Source organism: Populus trichocarpa, chromosome 7, assembly GCF_000002775.5.
Source record: "Populus trichocarpa isolate Nisqually-1 chromosome 7, P.trichocarpa_v4.1, whole genome shotgun sequence".
NCBI classification, from domain to species: Eukaryota; Viridiplantae; Streptophyta; class Magnoliopsida; order Malpighiales; family Salicaceae; genus Populus; species Populus trichocarpa.
The window spans coordinates 10,479,280-10,493,481 of NC_037291.2; the positions used below are offsets into that span (position 1 = coordinate 10,479,280).

A 14,202-nucleotide genomic window follows, 5' to 3' on the forward strand; every position below is an offset into this window, starting at 1 on the left:
GGAAAACACATAGACAAGGGGAAATAGGAAAAAGAGTGGATCTGCAAGGTCTCAAATGAATTGATTTATTCAAAAAAAACACCTTGTTCTTTTGGAAGATCTAACGAATCCAAAAAAGACAAGAAAATAGGATTTTGTGTACTTAAAATTCAACCGGTAAGAGATTTGGTAGGTCTAAAAATATATTCATAATTTAAGGGGGGGAAAAGACATTAATCAACTTTGAGGCCTGTTTATGTAGTTGGGCTATATACCAATTTGAATTTGTGGGGTTTGAGCCCTTTTGATTTTAATCCCCATTTACGTCGGATTTGTAAACGACAGAATGTTTAAAATGCAACAGCACGAGAGAGGGGCAGGTTACTCTTGGAAGAGGCAAGAACGCGTTCGCACTTCAAAGGGACCAAGAAGCCATTGACGTGCTCCCCCCTGCCCACAAATACAGAAATATAGATTCACTTTTCAACCCCAAATCGATCATCCCAAACTCAGTCACACAGTCTCTCTAAAGGAAAAACCTGAAAAGAATAGTCTAAGGTAATCTTTGAAAACTATTTTAGTTCATCTAATCTGGATTCGATTCCTTGACATCATCATCAAACAGCTTTCTGTGTCTGAAATCTTAGAAAACCGGTTGTCTTTAGGGTTCTTGATGAAGTTCGAAAAATATTGAGCTTTGAAATAAGAAATCTGTTCCTTTTGTTTATTTGGCTGTGCTTGGTTTATTTGTGTCACAGTATGTCTGGAGAAGAGGAAGAGAATGCGGCCGAGCTCAAAATCGGAGATGGTCATAATCTATCTTTGTGTTTTGATATCAATTTTTTTATTTGCAATTTAACAATTTGTAATGATGGTTTTCTTTTTCTTTTTAGATTTTTTGAAGGCCAAGTGCTTAATGAATTGTGAGGTTGCTTTAATTCTTGAGCATAAGTATGAGCAGCTTCAACAGATGTCTGATGATCCTATGAATCAAGTATCCCAGTAAGTTATATTGCTACTTTCTTGGTATATTACCGCGCTATGCAACGCTTTCAAGTTTTCCTTGTGATAAGGGATTATATTTGCTTGAGTAGCTTTTAACTTGTATTGAGGTGAGCATAAATTTGCAAACTGACTTCCTAAGTTGAATGGCATGAGTTGATTTCAGAGGGAGATGATGCAAGAATCATGGAAAGTTTCTTCTTTCTTTTGTTTGATTAAGCTGAATGAGCAAATATCTTTCCAATCTCTTCCTTTTTTGTTGAGGTTATCTAATTCATCTTAATGACAGCGAGAAGCTTATGTTTATGTAGCTGCTAATCCCAGATTTCCTCTTTCCTCAATTATGATGAGTCGGTTGTTTATTTTGATATACAGGCTTAGTCTAAATTGTGAATGTAGGAACTAGGAGGTCAATGATGCAATGTTTTGTGGTAACCTCATTGTAAAAATTAAATACTACCAGTGCAGTTTGCCCCTGCTGGGAAAAAGAAAGATAAATAAATAAATCCAAGATCTGCCCCCAGTGGTTTCTCAAGCAAGGATGAAAACTGTCAAGATTTTGCATGCTCTAAAACTACCTTTTCTATTAGTAAATGTGTTTATGTATTGTTTGTATACAAGTTTACGTGATGTCTGTGTTTGCATTGCAGAGTATTTGAGAAATCACTGCAGTATGTGAAGCGCTTTAGCCGCTACAAAAATCCCGATGCTGTGAGACAAGTTCGAGAGTATCCTTGAACTTTAAAGAAATGATGATATTAGCATGTTGTATAAGACTTAAATAACATCCAATACTTATGTTTTTTATAAAGTTGAGGGTTTCCTTTTGCTTGTCCTGTTGTGTTTGGTTACCATGGATTTAAGTTTCTATGATTGAACTTGATTTTATTGAGTGGCTGGTCAAAGGAGCATGGCAATTGATTTTCATTAATAAAAGATGGGGTGGATTTGTTAGTTCGAGGATGGTGCCTGTAATTGGTTTATAGTTTGTTCAAATTTCCAGTATCTTGCAGCAGTGTGTGTAAACTTAACCAATTTTCAGAATTCTTAGCCGATACCAGTTGGCTGAATTCGAGGTAAATTGCACAATTACATGTGATTTGAAATTTTCAAGTTTCCTCTTGGTAAAAGAATCATTAGATATTATACTTTTTGGTGCAGCTTTGTGTTCTTGGCAACCTTTGTCCTGAAACAGTGGAGGAAGCTATTGCCATGGTACCTTCTATCAAGGTTAGTTGTCCTTCTATTTAAGAGTACTTCTATATAGATCAACATGCAGTTATAATGATATTAATAGTGGAGACAAACAAAATAAATTGATGCATGTTACCAATCCGGGCTCCCTCCGCCCTCCTCCCATTTACATAATGAACAAAAATCAAACCAAAAACTCATGTTATGTTTAATCATCTTGTCGGGTTTTTATTGGTTTTCAGCCTTTTCTTACAGTATCACAAGGCACTGCTCGAGAAATGAATTGACAAGTGTTGTGTTCATTATAATATGTGATTCTCATCATTCAAAGCATGTTTGTCCTCCAAATGCCTTTGTAATGTGCACAGAAAGGCCAGGCTCCAAATGATGACACGATTGAGAAAATGTTGAATGAACTGTAATTGATTAAGAAAATTGATTTTAATGTTAATTAACCAAATGTCTGTTATGTAGACCAAAGGCCGAGCTCATGATGATGAAGCAATCGAAAAAATGCTGAATGACCTGTCCTTGATCAAGAAATTTGAATAGTGGCCAGTATATCCTCATCCATTTCAAATTTGGATGTCTGTCATCTGAATGTTCAAGATTTTTAATTATTATTAGAAAGAGGATAATTTAAGCTATTGATGGCTATCAATATTGTTCAAAATATTATCGGCATCAAATCCTTATGGCTGCGTGGTGTTGCTCAGGATGTGATACTGCTCTAACATGACAGTACTTGTATTAGATATCAACTTCATGATGCTCAAATATTATAGTTTTGTTTTGATTCTGCCCGTTTATTAATGGTTATATGATGAAAGACGAACTGAACAGTGAACATATAATTCACAAACTGTTGCGTATTTTAAGTTAGCTATTTGGTTTTGATGGAAGAAATCGACATTTTTCCTGCAAAAAAAACAGAAGGGTGTTTAGAGCTTGGAGTTTTCCGGTCTCTTTCAATTTCCTAAACTAAGACTGGAGAAGTTTGGTGAGAGGTTATTCTCTCCGAATTTCGACTCCAGCTAAAAGGAAATTGATTGGAGGCAGCCATGATGCCCGCTACTAGTATGTATAGGAGTGTGTTTATAATTGTTTTTTACTCAGAAATATATTAAAAATATTTTTTTATTTTTTTAAATTATTTTTGATATCAGTGCGTCAAAATGATTTGAAAATATTAAAAAATATTAATTTAAAACAAAAAAAATCAAAAATATTTTTAATACGTAAAAACAAACAAGAAATTGTAATAATAATAGTGATTTAAAATGTTTTTCATTTAAAAATATATTAAAATAATTTTTTAAAAAAAAAATTATTTTTAATATCAACACCTCTAATCAAAATAATCTAAGAATATAAAATTTTTATTTATTTTAAGCAAAAAAAAAATTAAAATTTAAAAAAACACCTTCCAGTTTTCAATCTCTGCATCCAAGCTCTTTCCAGCCTTTCTTTACAAGCACTCCCCTCTTTCTACACATGAACCATTTAATTCTACAGAAACCGAGAACAAAATGCACCAGACAAGGATAAATCACTAATGCTAATCAATCGCACCCAGAAGAGGAAGAAAAAAGAGTGTATCTTGGATTTCTACTCTTTCATTCCAGCAGTATTGTCACACATCATGAGAAATAACCAGGGAGAATTGACTCGTGCAGGGCTTTCTCAAATTGTACCAAAACAGCTTCCTCTGCCACAGTCCAACCACTGGTTGTGGATTTTTCTCGATCAAATGAATTGGAACAGCTCTGAAAAAATAAAAATAGAACGTAAGGATTTAAAACTCAATCAGCCAAAAGACTGCACGGGAATCTCAATGGTATACGAGCAAGTGTTCTATATGACATGTAATTAACGCGTCAATAAGCATGGGTTAATAACCCTACATATTTACAAGTGCGTTATGATGTGTCAATAGACAAGCCCGTTATTACTTATTTCTTTCTAGTTTAAGATTTTTTGAGTTCTACTAGTTTCCAGATCTGCTCTGCGCCTCAAACAAATTTTTTTGCAAGTCAAAAAAAAAAAAATTCAAGATACATGAACTTATAAAACTCTATCATTAAATCAACCTTGAAATCTTCTAACTCAATTCTTTATTCTAACTCAATTCTTTATTAAGCAATTCTTTATTAATCAAATGTTTAAAATTAAACCGTGGAAGTGCATAGCCTAGTAGACTTAGAAAGTTTCAAGATAAACTCGGACGACCAGTAAAAAACATAATTTAGCTTTAAAAAAATATGATACTTTTTTTTAGTGAAATAATAATATATTGCATCAACTCAAACTTCACGGCTTAACACGTCAAATCCATAATCTGAGTTATAATATCCATTGGATTTAAAAACTTTTTTAAAAACAAAAAATAAACGATAACAAAAAAAAGATACTAGTAGAATCTAGCACAATCCAGACACAAATTAAATATCAAAAAGTTTGTTTGAGACTATAATAACTTTATAAAAAGTAAACTGAAATAATTTATAAAAATATTCAAAATAAAACAATTATTGAATGATGAAATTATGAGAAGAATGATGAAAAAAAACTCTTTCACTATTCATGGTGAATGAGGTGAGTTGACACCCAATTCTTTTAGATGCATCAAGTAATAATTACTTAACTATTTAGAATTTTATTATTGGTGTAAAGAATAATTTTATTAGGACTTCTATTTCCACCAACCCTAGTTTAGGTTACAAGTGTTTCTCGGTGATGTTATATGCTTTAAGGGTTGATGTTTAATGTCGAGTTAGGGTTGAGATTTTTCAATTGTTTGGTTCTATATTCCTTAAACCCTCCTCTATAGGATTTACTTTCACAATCCATCCCTCTTCTGTAAGAGTAGGCCTTACATGCGTCTCCTACCTCTCGACTAGCATGCTTACTAAGGCATTGCTTATGAACACATTATAGTATATTTGTTTATTCGTACTTGTCCTAAGACATGCTCATTGACACATGACAAACTTGATACCTGCATGGCTTCTCGCTCATATTGGCGCATATTTTTTTTTACACGCCACATATAGCACACTTACTTGTACAAAGGATGATTGATCATGATTGTTTCGAACTAAATCCTATCTTTACAAACAAGTCTTCCCCTCCTCAACTCTAGCGTACCCTGTTGAACCATATCCTCCAGGATATAGTTCGTCTAATGGCTTATACTTTGGACCATTACAAAGATAATGAAAGCTTTGTTTAGTAGTGCGGTCTATCGATACTTTAAAAAAAAATATTATTTTTTTTAGCTTTAAATTAAAAAATTTAGTATTTTTGTATCGTTTTGATATGCTAATGTCAAAAATAAATTTTAAAAAATAAAAAATATATATATTATTTTGATGCATTTTCAAACGAAAAGCATTTTAAAAAGTTTCTACCAATCTCTCAAACAAGACAAATTAATCTATCTGAGAAAAAAACTATAACCCAGAGTAAAGGAAAGTAAAAAACTCACCTTGGAGCAAGTATAGATGACAAGGGTCATCCAGTTCCAATTCTCTAGTACATTTTTTTGACAATCATCAGCCCCGTCTAGTAGAAAAGATATTAGTTGGGGCATAAGTTGCATCTCAAAGTGCCTGAAACCACCACACAACTTGCAGTTGCCAGGGTCTCCCAGCTCTGCTGTGGCGAGAAGTGGCTTTCCACCATACAAGTGCCTGAGTAAACAACCGAAGAATAATTACAAGGAGATAGGGGAAGATAAGAACTGAGATCTAAAATGTGCTGTGGGATCAAGAAATGGTAATTGATAACCCACAAGGAAAAGATTTATAGGAAAGAAAACAAATTTCTAATATCCATGTAAAACTGTAGAAGGCTTATTTGCTGCCTGTATTTCCAGCTCATTGTGGAAGACTCCAAATCATCAAGTAGAGGCCAAAAATAAGCATGACAAGCTAGAAATTTCTAATATTTTGACCAGATCATGGTGAAAAGGGGATGTCTCCGTCGGCATAACAGGTATAAAGGTGCGCCAAAAGACCCAAATTAATGAAAAATTCATGGGATCTCCATCGGATCAACTCCACCACAGTATTAAGAAATCTTTTAAAGATACAGACAATTGATGCCTCACATGAGAAGGAGCCTGATTCCAGGAGTGATGCTAAAATGGCGATGGCTATCCCTAATATAGGGTAGTGATGAAATAGGAGAAAAGAGAACCTAATATCTGTTCAACATTTTTTTCGATAAAGTAAGAAACCCCTTGTGTATATCTAAAGTGTCTAAACTTCATGTCACAACCTGTTAAAGGCAACATTGTTCGGATGTCTTCCCTGAGTTTTGCTTGTTCAAGAAGCCCAAAGCTCCTTAAGTGATAACAAGCTATAACTTGAGATTAAACAATTGACAATCGTGACAGTGGTACTCAAATATAACTAATGTGGCAAGTTATCACTGTCTGCTAATCAAAATATAACTTCCAAGAATCAATACCTGGAGCATTGATCCGGGTTTGCATCCAACTGTTTCTTGAACTTGAGGTATGTCCTGTCAGCACTTAAAGCTTTATCATATTCATACACTTCCTGTTCCCCTGCATCTCCCATTTCATCATCATTGTAATTGCAAATTTGTTCCTCCTTAACGGAAAGTTCAGAGTAAGTTGAACATATGGAAGAAACAATGTCCTTTGAGGATGGCTCTTGGGTATACATATAAAAGCAAGGAACCACTGCAATTACCAAACAAAAATGAACCAAGGAGAAAGTTAATAATCAAAGTGTCATTACTTAAGGGGGGAAGATAAAAGCAAAAGTTAGACAAGAAGTCGCCAAATATTGAAAAGAAGCAAATGCTTAACAGACTCTAGGCATGAGGAAGAAAGAAAAGATGTAAGTACCCTTAACAACCATGGCAATCACTCTCTTGTCAGACCCATTCCAAACAAAGTTACCTCGGTTAGAATGAATGAGGCTGATGCAAAGTTATGAATCTACAATTAACATATCATAATCACGCAACACGCCTACGGATTTTTGATGACATGTCAAGACTAATCCCGTAAAAAACACTTTACCAGGCGTTTCCATGTCTACTCCTGTCCTTGCCACCAAAGTGGAATTCTTTACAACAGACTCGGATCGTCGGTTCCCATCTTTTTTCTTGGAGTGAGAAGCCAATGTTCCAGCCTCAGAAAGCGCTTTACTCAAAGCTTCAAGATCAATGTCTTCATCACTATCATCACCCAGCCAGTTAGTTTTTGAAACTGACACAGGTGGAGTTGAAGGGACCACTTCTTCTGTACTCACAGATGACTCTCTCTCACTGTCCACTTTCTGAACACGAAGAGCTCGCCAGCTGCAAACAACAGGATTAAACAAATAATACTAATAACTACCACATCAAATCAGACAACATTGTAGATTGGGAAAAAAATTCAAATGATTGACAGAATACTGAAACTGAAAATACCTAAGAGGGGTGTTCCCACAATTTGGTATTATACAACCAAACACTAAAATAGTTCGATCTTCAATGTTTAAAGTTCCACTAGAAATTGGAGCGTAAACCTAGAGAGAAAGTACAAAACTTTTTTAACAAAAATAATTCTCCAGAAAAGACCCATCAATTCACTTTCAAAAAGATATACAAAGACAAACCTGGGCAACAAGACAGAGCTTACTTCCACAAGCACCACAAATAAGCAAATTGGGTGCTAAGTTCTCGGCAGGAAAAGGCCAATCCTGTTTAGTAAGAGAAAGAATGCTTACAATTCATTCAATAAATAAAAAAGTAAGTAGCAAAATAAGATTAAGTGAAGGGGATATTTTGAAGAAAAAGAAAAAAGACTTACAGGGAGTCCACCGATTTTGGAAGTGTATAAATCAGATGGTTCACGATTATCATCAGCCCATGGTCCAGGCATGCCTAGCAGTACTCCACCACCACCACCCATCACTCTCTTTTGCTTTTCTTTAACTCTTCCTCCGTTACTGAAGAAACGACCTAAATATGGCTGCAGAAAACCATGAAACTAGCGAAGTTTACTTCGAGGCTTCTGTCCTTTCTCAAAACGGCGGTTGCTGCTGGTTTTCCGTATCAGAATAACAACATAACACTGCTATGCTATCAACGCACCATTTTATTTTTATACACTGTTTTTTTTTCTTTATGTATTTATTTATTTTTGCTCTTTATTCAGTTCCTATTAAATTAAAAGATTTGATTTTCTTTATGAGTTTTTATGAGTTGTATACTAATTATTAATTAACAAAAACTAAAATAAATAAAATAGCAAGGATCTCCTCACAAATCATAGTTTATTAGAATAGTTTTTTAATTTTTTTAATTTTATTTTTATTATTAAATTTATTAAAGATTGAATTTTATAATTTATTTTTATTTACTTTTTATAAGAATATCTCAATTTTATAACCTGAGTCATAGGTTTAGTTGGTTAACTCGGGTTGACTTGAATCTTTTTTTTTTAGTTTTTTATTTTTTTTAATTTAATCATTTAATATTGGAATAATTAGGAATTGAGTTTCATATTTTCATTTTAATTTTTTTAATAAAAATATGTCGTTTTAAAATTTTATTTTTAATCAAATTATGTTTTTATAGCGTTTAAGTTGACTTTGAACCCACTAAACTGACATGTTCATGTTAGATTATTCTTTATACAGTTTATTTTTTTCACTATAAAAAATATTAACAATATTTAAATATTTTTTAAATTTAAAAATAAAAATTAATCAGCACGGCTCAATGATTCATTCTTTTCTATATTATCTAGAAAAAAAAAAGGAAACTATAATGATACATCTTATATTAATTTAAAAAAAAAATTGTTTTCTTTTTATTTTCAATGGGAAACTCAATATGCAGCTCAAATTTCATTTCATTCATTCTAGGATTCAGACATGAAAATTCGAAGTAAAAACCTTTGTATATACAAGAATTTAAAAAAAAAAACACGTGTCAAGGGGTGAGTGAACTTCTTTTTTTAATTGCAAATCTCACTAACATGCAAGAAAATTAATCTTTTTCATGTCCAATAATTTTTTTTACATTATAATTATAATTATAGATTATGTTATAATCATATTATAAATTATATATAAAAATAAAACATATGGATGTTTCACTGTTGATTTTTAACATTGTGCTCTTTATATATATATATATATATATATATATATATATATATATATAAAGTCTTGACATTTTGAATCCCATTCTTTCATGTTGTATTATCATTGTATTTTTTTTTAACATATTCCTTCCATCTTTCATTATCTCACATTTTACGGAATTTTAAACATCATGAAAGGACATAAATTTGGTAAAATCAATTAAAATAACAATTAAAAAGAATGATTAACTTTCAAAGAGAAAAAGGCTTCATTACTATTTTGTCAATAAAAACCTCAGTTTAATCTTTAAAGTTTTTGTTTTTCTATTATTTGATTCTTGTTATTTTGATAATTAATTTTTCAATCTCTAAATATTAAGAGAGGAGAGAAAAAGTCATTAAAAAATTAAAGAAAGAGAAAAGCTCTTAAATGACCATTTTCATTCCACTAAAAATATTGGTTTTTATTTCAAAAGATTTGTCTTCTCGAAAGGAGTTAAATGGAGGTTATGTTTTCCTATATACGAAAAAGGTAGATTGAGTTTCATTTATTTTTTTATTCAATTAATTTTTATTTTTTAGAGTGCTTTTAGTGTGTTTTGAGGTTGAAAATAAGTTTATCAATGTTATTAGAGTGTTTTAGATATAGTTTTGAAACCCGGCCCGGCAGGTCGACCCGGAACCCAGCTGACCCGGGGCTGGAACCGGAGTTGAAGAAAAAATAGAAAAAGTCATGACCCGGTGTGACTCGGCTGACCCGGTAAAACCCGGTCAAAAACCTAGTTGCGTTGACTTTTGTTTTTTTTTTTTTTACTAAAACGATGTCGTTTTAATTTCTTTTTTTAAATAGGGATTGACCCGGTGACCTAGTCAAAACCCGGAACCCAGGCTTTGGACCGGGCCGGGTTTAAAAACTATGGTTTTAGATGTGTTTTCAAGTGAAAAAACTTGGATCCTGATTTTCAAATCACCTCTTATTGACCAGGCGGTGACAAGTCACTTGCTACTACATGTGACCAGTTGCTTGATTTAAAAAAAAAAATGAACGACATGTCGTTCACTCCTAAAAAAATATCAGTCAGGAGCCTAGCCTGACAGGTCAACATGAATTGACCTCTCTCTCTTTATTTTTCATTGTGTTTACCTACTTATCAATACTATCTTTTTTTTAATTTTTAAACTATTTTGCTTAACTTTTTTAAATGGCGATTAATCTTTAATCTTATAATGCTTTTGAAGAGATTATTATAATATATCTATATTTTTTCCTTTTATATTTCATATAAAAGAGTTGTATTTAAACAAAAATTGTTTGTTATTAGTAATGAAAATTAACCTCTAGCATAAAATAAATGAAAATGGGTAAAATAAAATGGACAATCAGTATAAAACATTTGCATTTATCTTTTAATTTTATTAGGATGATTAGCTTCTCATTTTATTATTTAATTAATGTTACCACCTTTTTTTATTTCATTTTAGTTATGTTTTTAATTTATTTTATTAAATATAAATAATATCTTTTTGTTTCTCAATTAAAAAAAATCATGATACTTTTTTATGTTAAGAATTAACTTGAATCAACAACTCCAAATATATTTCATGGTTCTTACTTTAATATCTTTTTAACTAAGGGCATTTTAAGTAATTTTCACATTAATTTTTCTATACAGCCTTTTGGATGAAGGATATTTGAGGTAAATTACACTTGATTTGCCTATAAATAAACAACAAAGCCATAAAATCAAACACAAGGAGAAGAAGCAGAAGAGAAGGACAACATGCAAAGACTAAAGACCAATCATAAATATTTGGAAGTTCTCTCACAAAAATTCAAGTCCATCAAGGAAGCAAGGATCAAAGTCTTTTCCTTCACCAAATCAAATCAAATAAAAATAAATAAATGATCAAAGTCCTTTCCTTTGTCAAATCAAACCAAGTTAAGATCTCACTCGGTTAAAGCTATCAAGCTCGTGTGAATAATCTTCATCAAAACAAATGAAATCAAGTTAATCCTTTCCTTCATCAAATCAAATCAAAGAGAAAAAGGATCAAAGTCTGTTTCTTTGTCAAATCAAATCAAGTTAAAATCTCACACAATTAAATCTTTCGGGCTCATGTGAATAATTTTCATCAAGTCAAGTTAAATTCTTCATCGGGTTAAATTAAGTTAAGATCTCACACGGTAAAAGCTTTCAGACTCGTATGAATATCTTTCCATCCAAAACAAGATCCATATGTAACCTTTAACCAGAGGATTCATGCACGTGAAGAGCACTTCAAGAGAGTTTTCACCTTTTCTTGTACTCAAATTTAATATTGTAATTTTGACACTATTTTTAGTGTATTTTTAATTCGTGAAATTTTATGTTTACAAGGATGTTAATGTGACACCACCATTTTTAAATAATTAAGAAAAATCTAAGATTTAGGTAATTAAAAGAGACAGCACACGTTGTTAGAACAATGACCCGGAAAGCAAGCAAAACAAAACATCATAAAGTGAGCATCTCATGCTTATATTTAATCAATTAATTTAATCTATTAAAAAATAAAATCCCTTTTAAAAAAAGCTAAATTCAATAAAAACAAAAAAAAAAACATGAGGTAACTCGTGTTATTTTCAAAGCAACTAAAAAATCTCATAAAAAGCAAAAAAAAAAAAAAAAAGGGGGGGGCAAAAAATGTTGGCGGATAAAACAAAAAAAAAAAGCTTAAAAAAACAAAAAAAAAAACCAAGCAAACTTGAGTAAACCTCTTAAACCTAGATTAATCTCTCAAACCTGAAACCATTAAATTCTAGACCCGAGATTAACCAAAAAGCTCAACAGTTGATAAATTTAATGTTGAAGAATGAAATAAATTAAGTTGATTTAATTAAAAAAAGTTCAGTTTAAAAAAGCTAGATATTACAATGATCGGAAAAAAAAACCCCTGATATAATCTATGTTATTTTCAAAACTATTGAGAAATCTCATGGAAAGGGAAAAAATATTGGAGGATAAACTAAACAAAAGATTAAAAAAACAAGCAAACTCGGGCAAACCTCGTAAATCCAAATTAATCTCTCAAACTTGTAATCCATTAAGTTTCAAATCCAAGCTCAAGCAAGAAGCTCAACATCTAACCAATTAAATATTGAAGAATGAATTAATTTCTCAAACCCACAATCCGTTAAATGTTAAACCCGGGCTTAACCCAGAAGCTTAACACTTGACCAATTAAATGTTAGAGGATGCAGACAATTAATTTCATTTTAAAAAAAAATTCCTTTTAAAAAATATAAATTTAAAAAGTATTTTTTTTAAAAAAAAAACTTGAGGCAAACCATGTTGTTTTCAAAATGACTTAAAATATCTCCTAGAAAGAAAATAAAAAAATAAAATGTTGGAAGATGAAACAAAAAAAAAGAGCTTAAAGAAAGGAAAAAAAAAACAAGCATGCCCAGGTGAACCTCGTAAACCAAGGTTAATCTCTCAAACCTATAATCCTTTAAATTATAGACTCGGACTCAACCAAAAAGCTAAATACCCGACCAATTAAATATTGAAGGATGAAGTCATTAAAAAAATCAATTTAAAAAAAAACAAGGCAAAAAAATAGTAATAAAAAAAGAGGAAAATTTTTTATAGGAAAAAAATAAAAAATGATGAAATTGTAAAAAAAAAACAATTTCAAAAACTATCTTTTAAAAAAAAACATATAACAACCAAAATAAGGGGGATCAAATCTGACACATGAAAAAATTCATGGGGGATGAAATTGAAAATAATTTCTAATTTCATAAATTATTCCAATAAAACAAATGTAATCAAAAGAATAAAAATCAAATCTTAAGAAAAATAAAATTAAAAAGTTGCTTCAAAATTTTAGAAGATCACTGTAAAAATCAAGTAGGAGAGACAAATAAGATAAAACAAAAAGTCACACACACCAAACCAAAGACAATTAGACCACACAAGCCACCTAGTTGTGGAGAGGATGATGAGGCACTTCAATTGCCACCCCAAAAGCAGGATTTCAGCCACCGGACAATGCCATGCGCACCGTGAAATTTGTTTTTTAATTTTTTTATTTAGAAAATGACCAAATCACCCCTAATGAAACTCAATAATTACAAAATAATCAAATGTAAAAGATAAAAGCTGCAATATTTTTATATATAATTTTATGGGTAATAAAGTAATTTAATTGTGTTTAAATTAAGTCAAATACCATAAAGCCTCTGTATGTATGCTTTTCTTGATGTTTCCAAGGTTAAATTAGTAATTATATTATTTAAAAAACAAAAAAAAAAATCTCCTAGTTCAAGGCTTAGGAAATTTTGCTTTTAAAGTGATGAAGTAACTAAATAAAACTGTTAAAACCTTAGTGTCATCCAATTCTTAAATGATTTTTTGATAATTTAAAAAGATTATTCTATCCCTCAAAACAAGGTTTGATATTTTTGGAATGAATGACAAAATTAATATTCATTATTAAAATCCACAATAAAAACTTGAGTTCAATGACAAAATTAACATTCACTATTATATATATATATATATATATATATATATTACCTAAAGATTTAATATGATTTGGGGGTATATATATATATATATATATATATATATATATATATATATATATATATATATATATATATATATATATATATACCCCCAAATCATATTAAATCTTTAGGTAATTAAGAGGAAAAAAAAAGTGAGGGTGGTGGCTAAATTTTTTTTTAGTTTATTAGAAAAGTCATAATGTTATTATCGTAAAAGTTCTTTAGTGATTAAATGAAATATAATAATAAACTTGTTAATAATTTAATATTTTTTTTATGTTCGTATCAAATCTCGAGGATATAGAGTGTTATAAAGTTATTAAAATCTAAAATATAAACTATAATTTGTCAAAATAAT

General features: G+C 30.7%; 2 protein-coding genes across 2 annotated transcripts; one reads left to right on the forward strand and one right to left on the reverse strand.

Annotated features, from left to right (window-relative positions):
• Window positions 1-320: 320 nt before the first annotated feature.
• LOC7456265 (DNA-directed RNA polymerase II subunit 4) lies at window positions 321-2,974 on the forward strand. Its single transcript, XM_002310568.4, has 7 exons — window positions 321-537; window positions 738-787; window positions 873-981; window positions 1,632-1,709; window positions 2,024-2,057; window positions 2,143-2,211; window positions 2,650-2,974. Exons 2-7 carry the CDS (start codon window positions 739-741, stop codon window positions 2,725-2,727), a joined length of 417 nt encoding a protein of 138 aa, XP_002310604.1. The 5' UTR covers window positions 321-537; window position 738; the 3' UTR covers window positions 2,728-2,974.
• Window positions 2,975-3,527: 553 nt separating this feature from the next.
• Window positions 3,528-8,282, reverse strand: LOC7456264 (uncharacterized). The gene is made up of 7 exons (XM_002309996.4): window positions 8,009-8,282; window positions 7,815-7,898; window positions 7,627-7,724; window positions 7,232-7,512; window positions 6,649-6,886; window positions 5,663-5,867; window positions 3,528-3,941 (listed from the first exon to the last, which is right to left on the reverse strand). Exons 1-7 carry the CDS (start codon window positions 8,108-8,110, stop codon window positions 3,816-3,818), a joined length of 1,134 nt encoding a protein of 377 aa, XP_002310032.1. The 5' UTR covers window positions 8,111-8,282; the 3' UTR covers window positions 3,528-3,815.
• Window positions 8,283-14,202: the final 5,920 nt, after the last annotated feature.

Coding starts and splice junctions, on each gene's coding strand:
- LOC7456265 (XM_002310568.4), top strand. CDS start 739: ATGTCTGGAGAAGAGGAAGAGAATGCGGCCGAGCTCAAAATCGGAGAT. Junction 788..872: donor CGAGCTCAAAATCGGAGATG/GTCATAATCTAT, acceptor TTTTCTTTTTAG/ATTTTTTGAAGGCCAAGTGC. Junction 982..1,631: donor CCTATGAATCAAGTATCCCA/GTAAGTTATATT, acceptor TTTGCATTGCAG/AGTATTTGAGAAATCACTGC.
- LOC7456264 (XM_002309996.4), bottom strand. CDS start 8,110: ATGGGTGGTGGTGGTGGAGTACTGCTAGGCATGCCTGGACCATGGGCT. Junction 7,513..7,626: donor TGTGGGAACACCCCTCTTAG/GTATTTTCAGTT, acceptor TGTTGTTTGCAG/CTGGCGAGCTCTTCGTGTTC. Junction 3,942..5,662: donor TCATCTATACTTGCTCCAAG/GTGAGTTTTTTA, acceptor TTATTTTTTCAG/AGCTGTTCCAATTCATTTGA.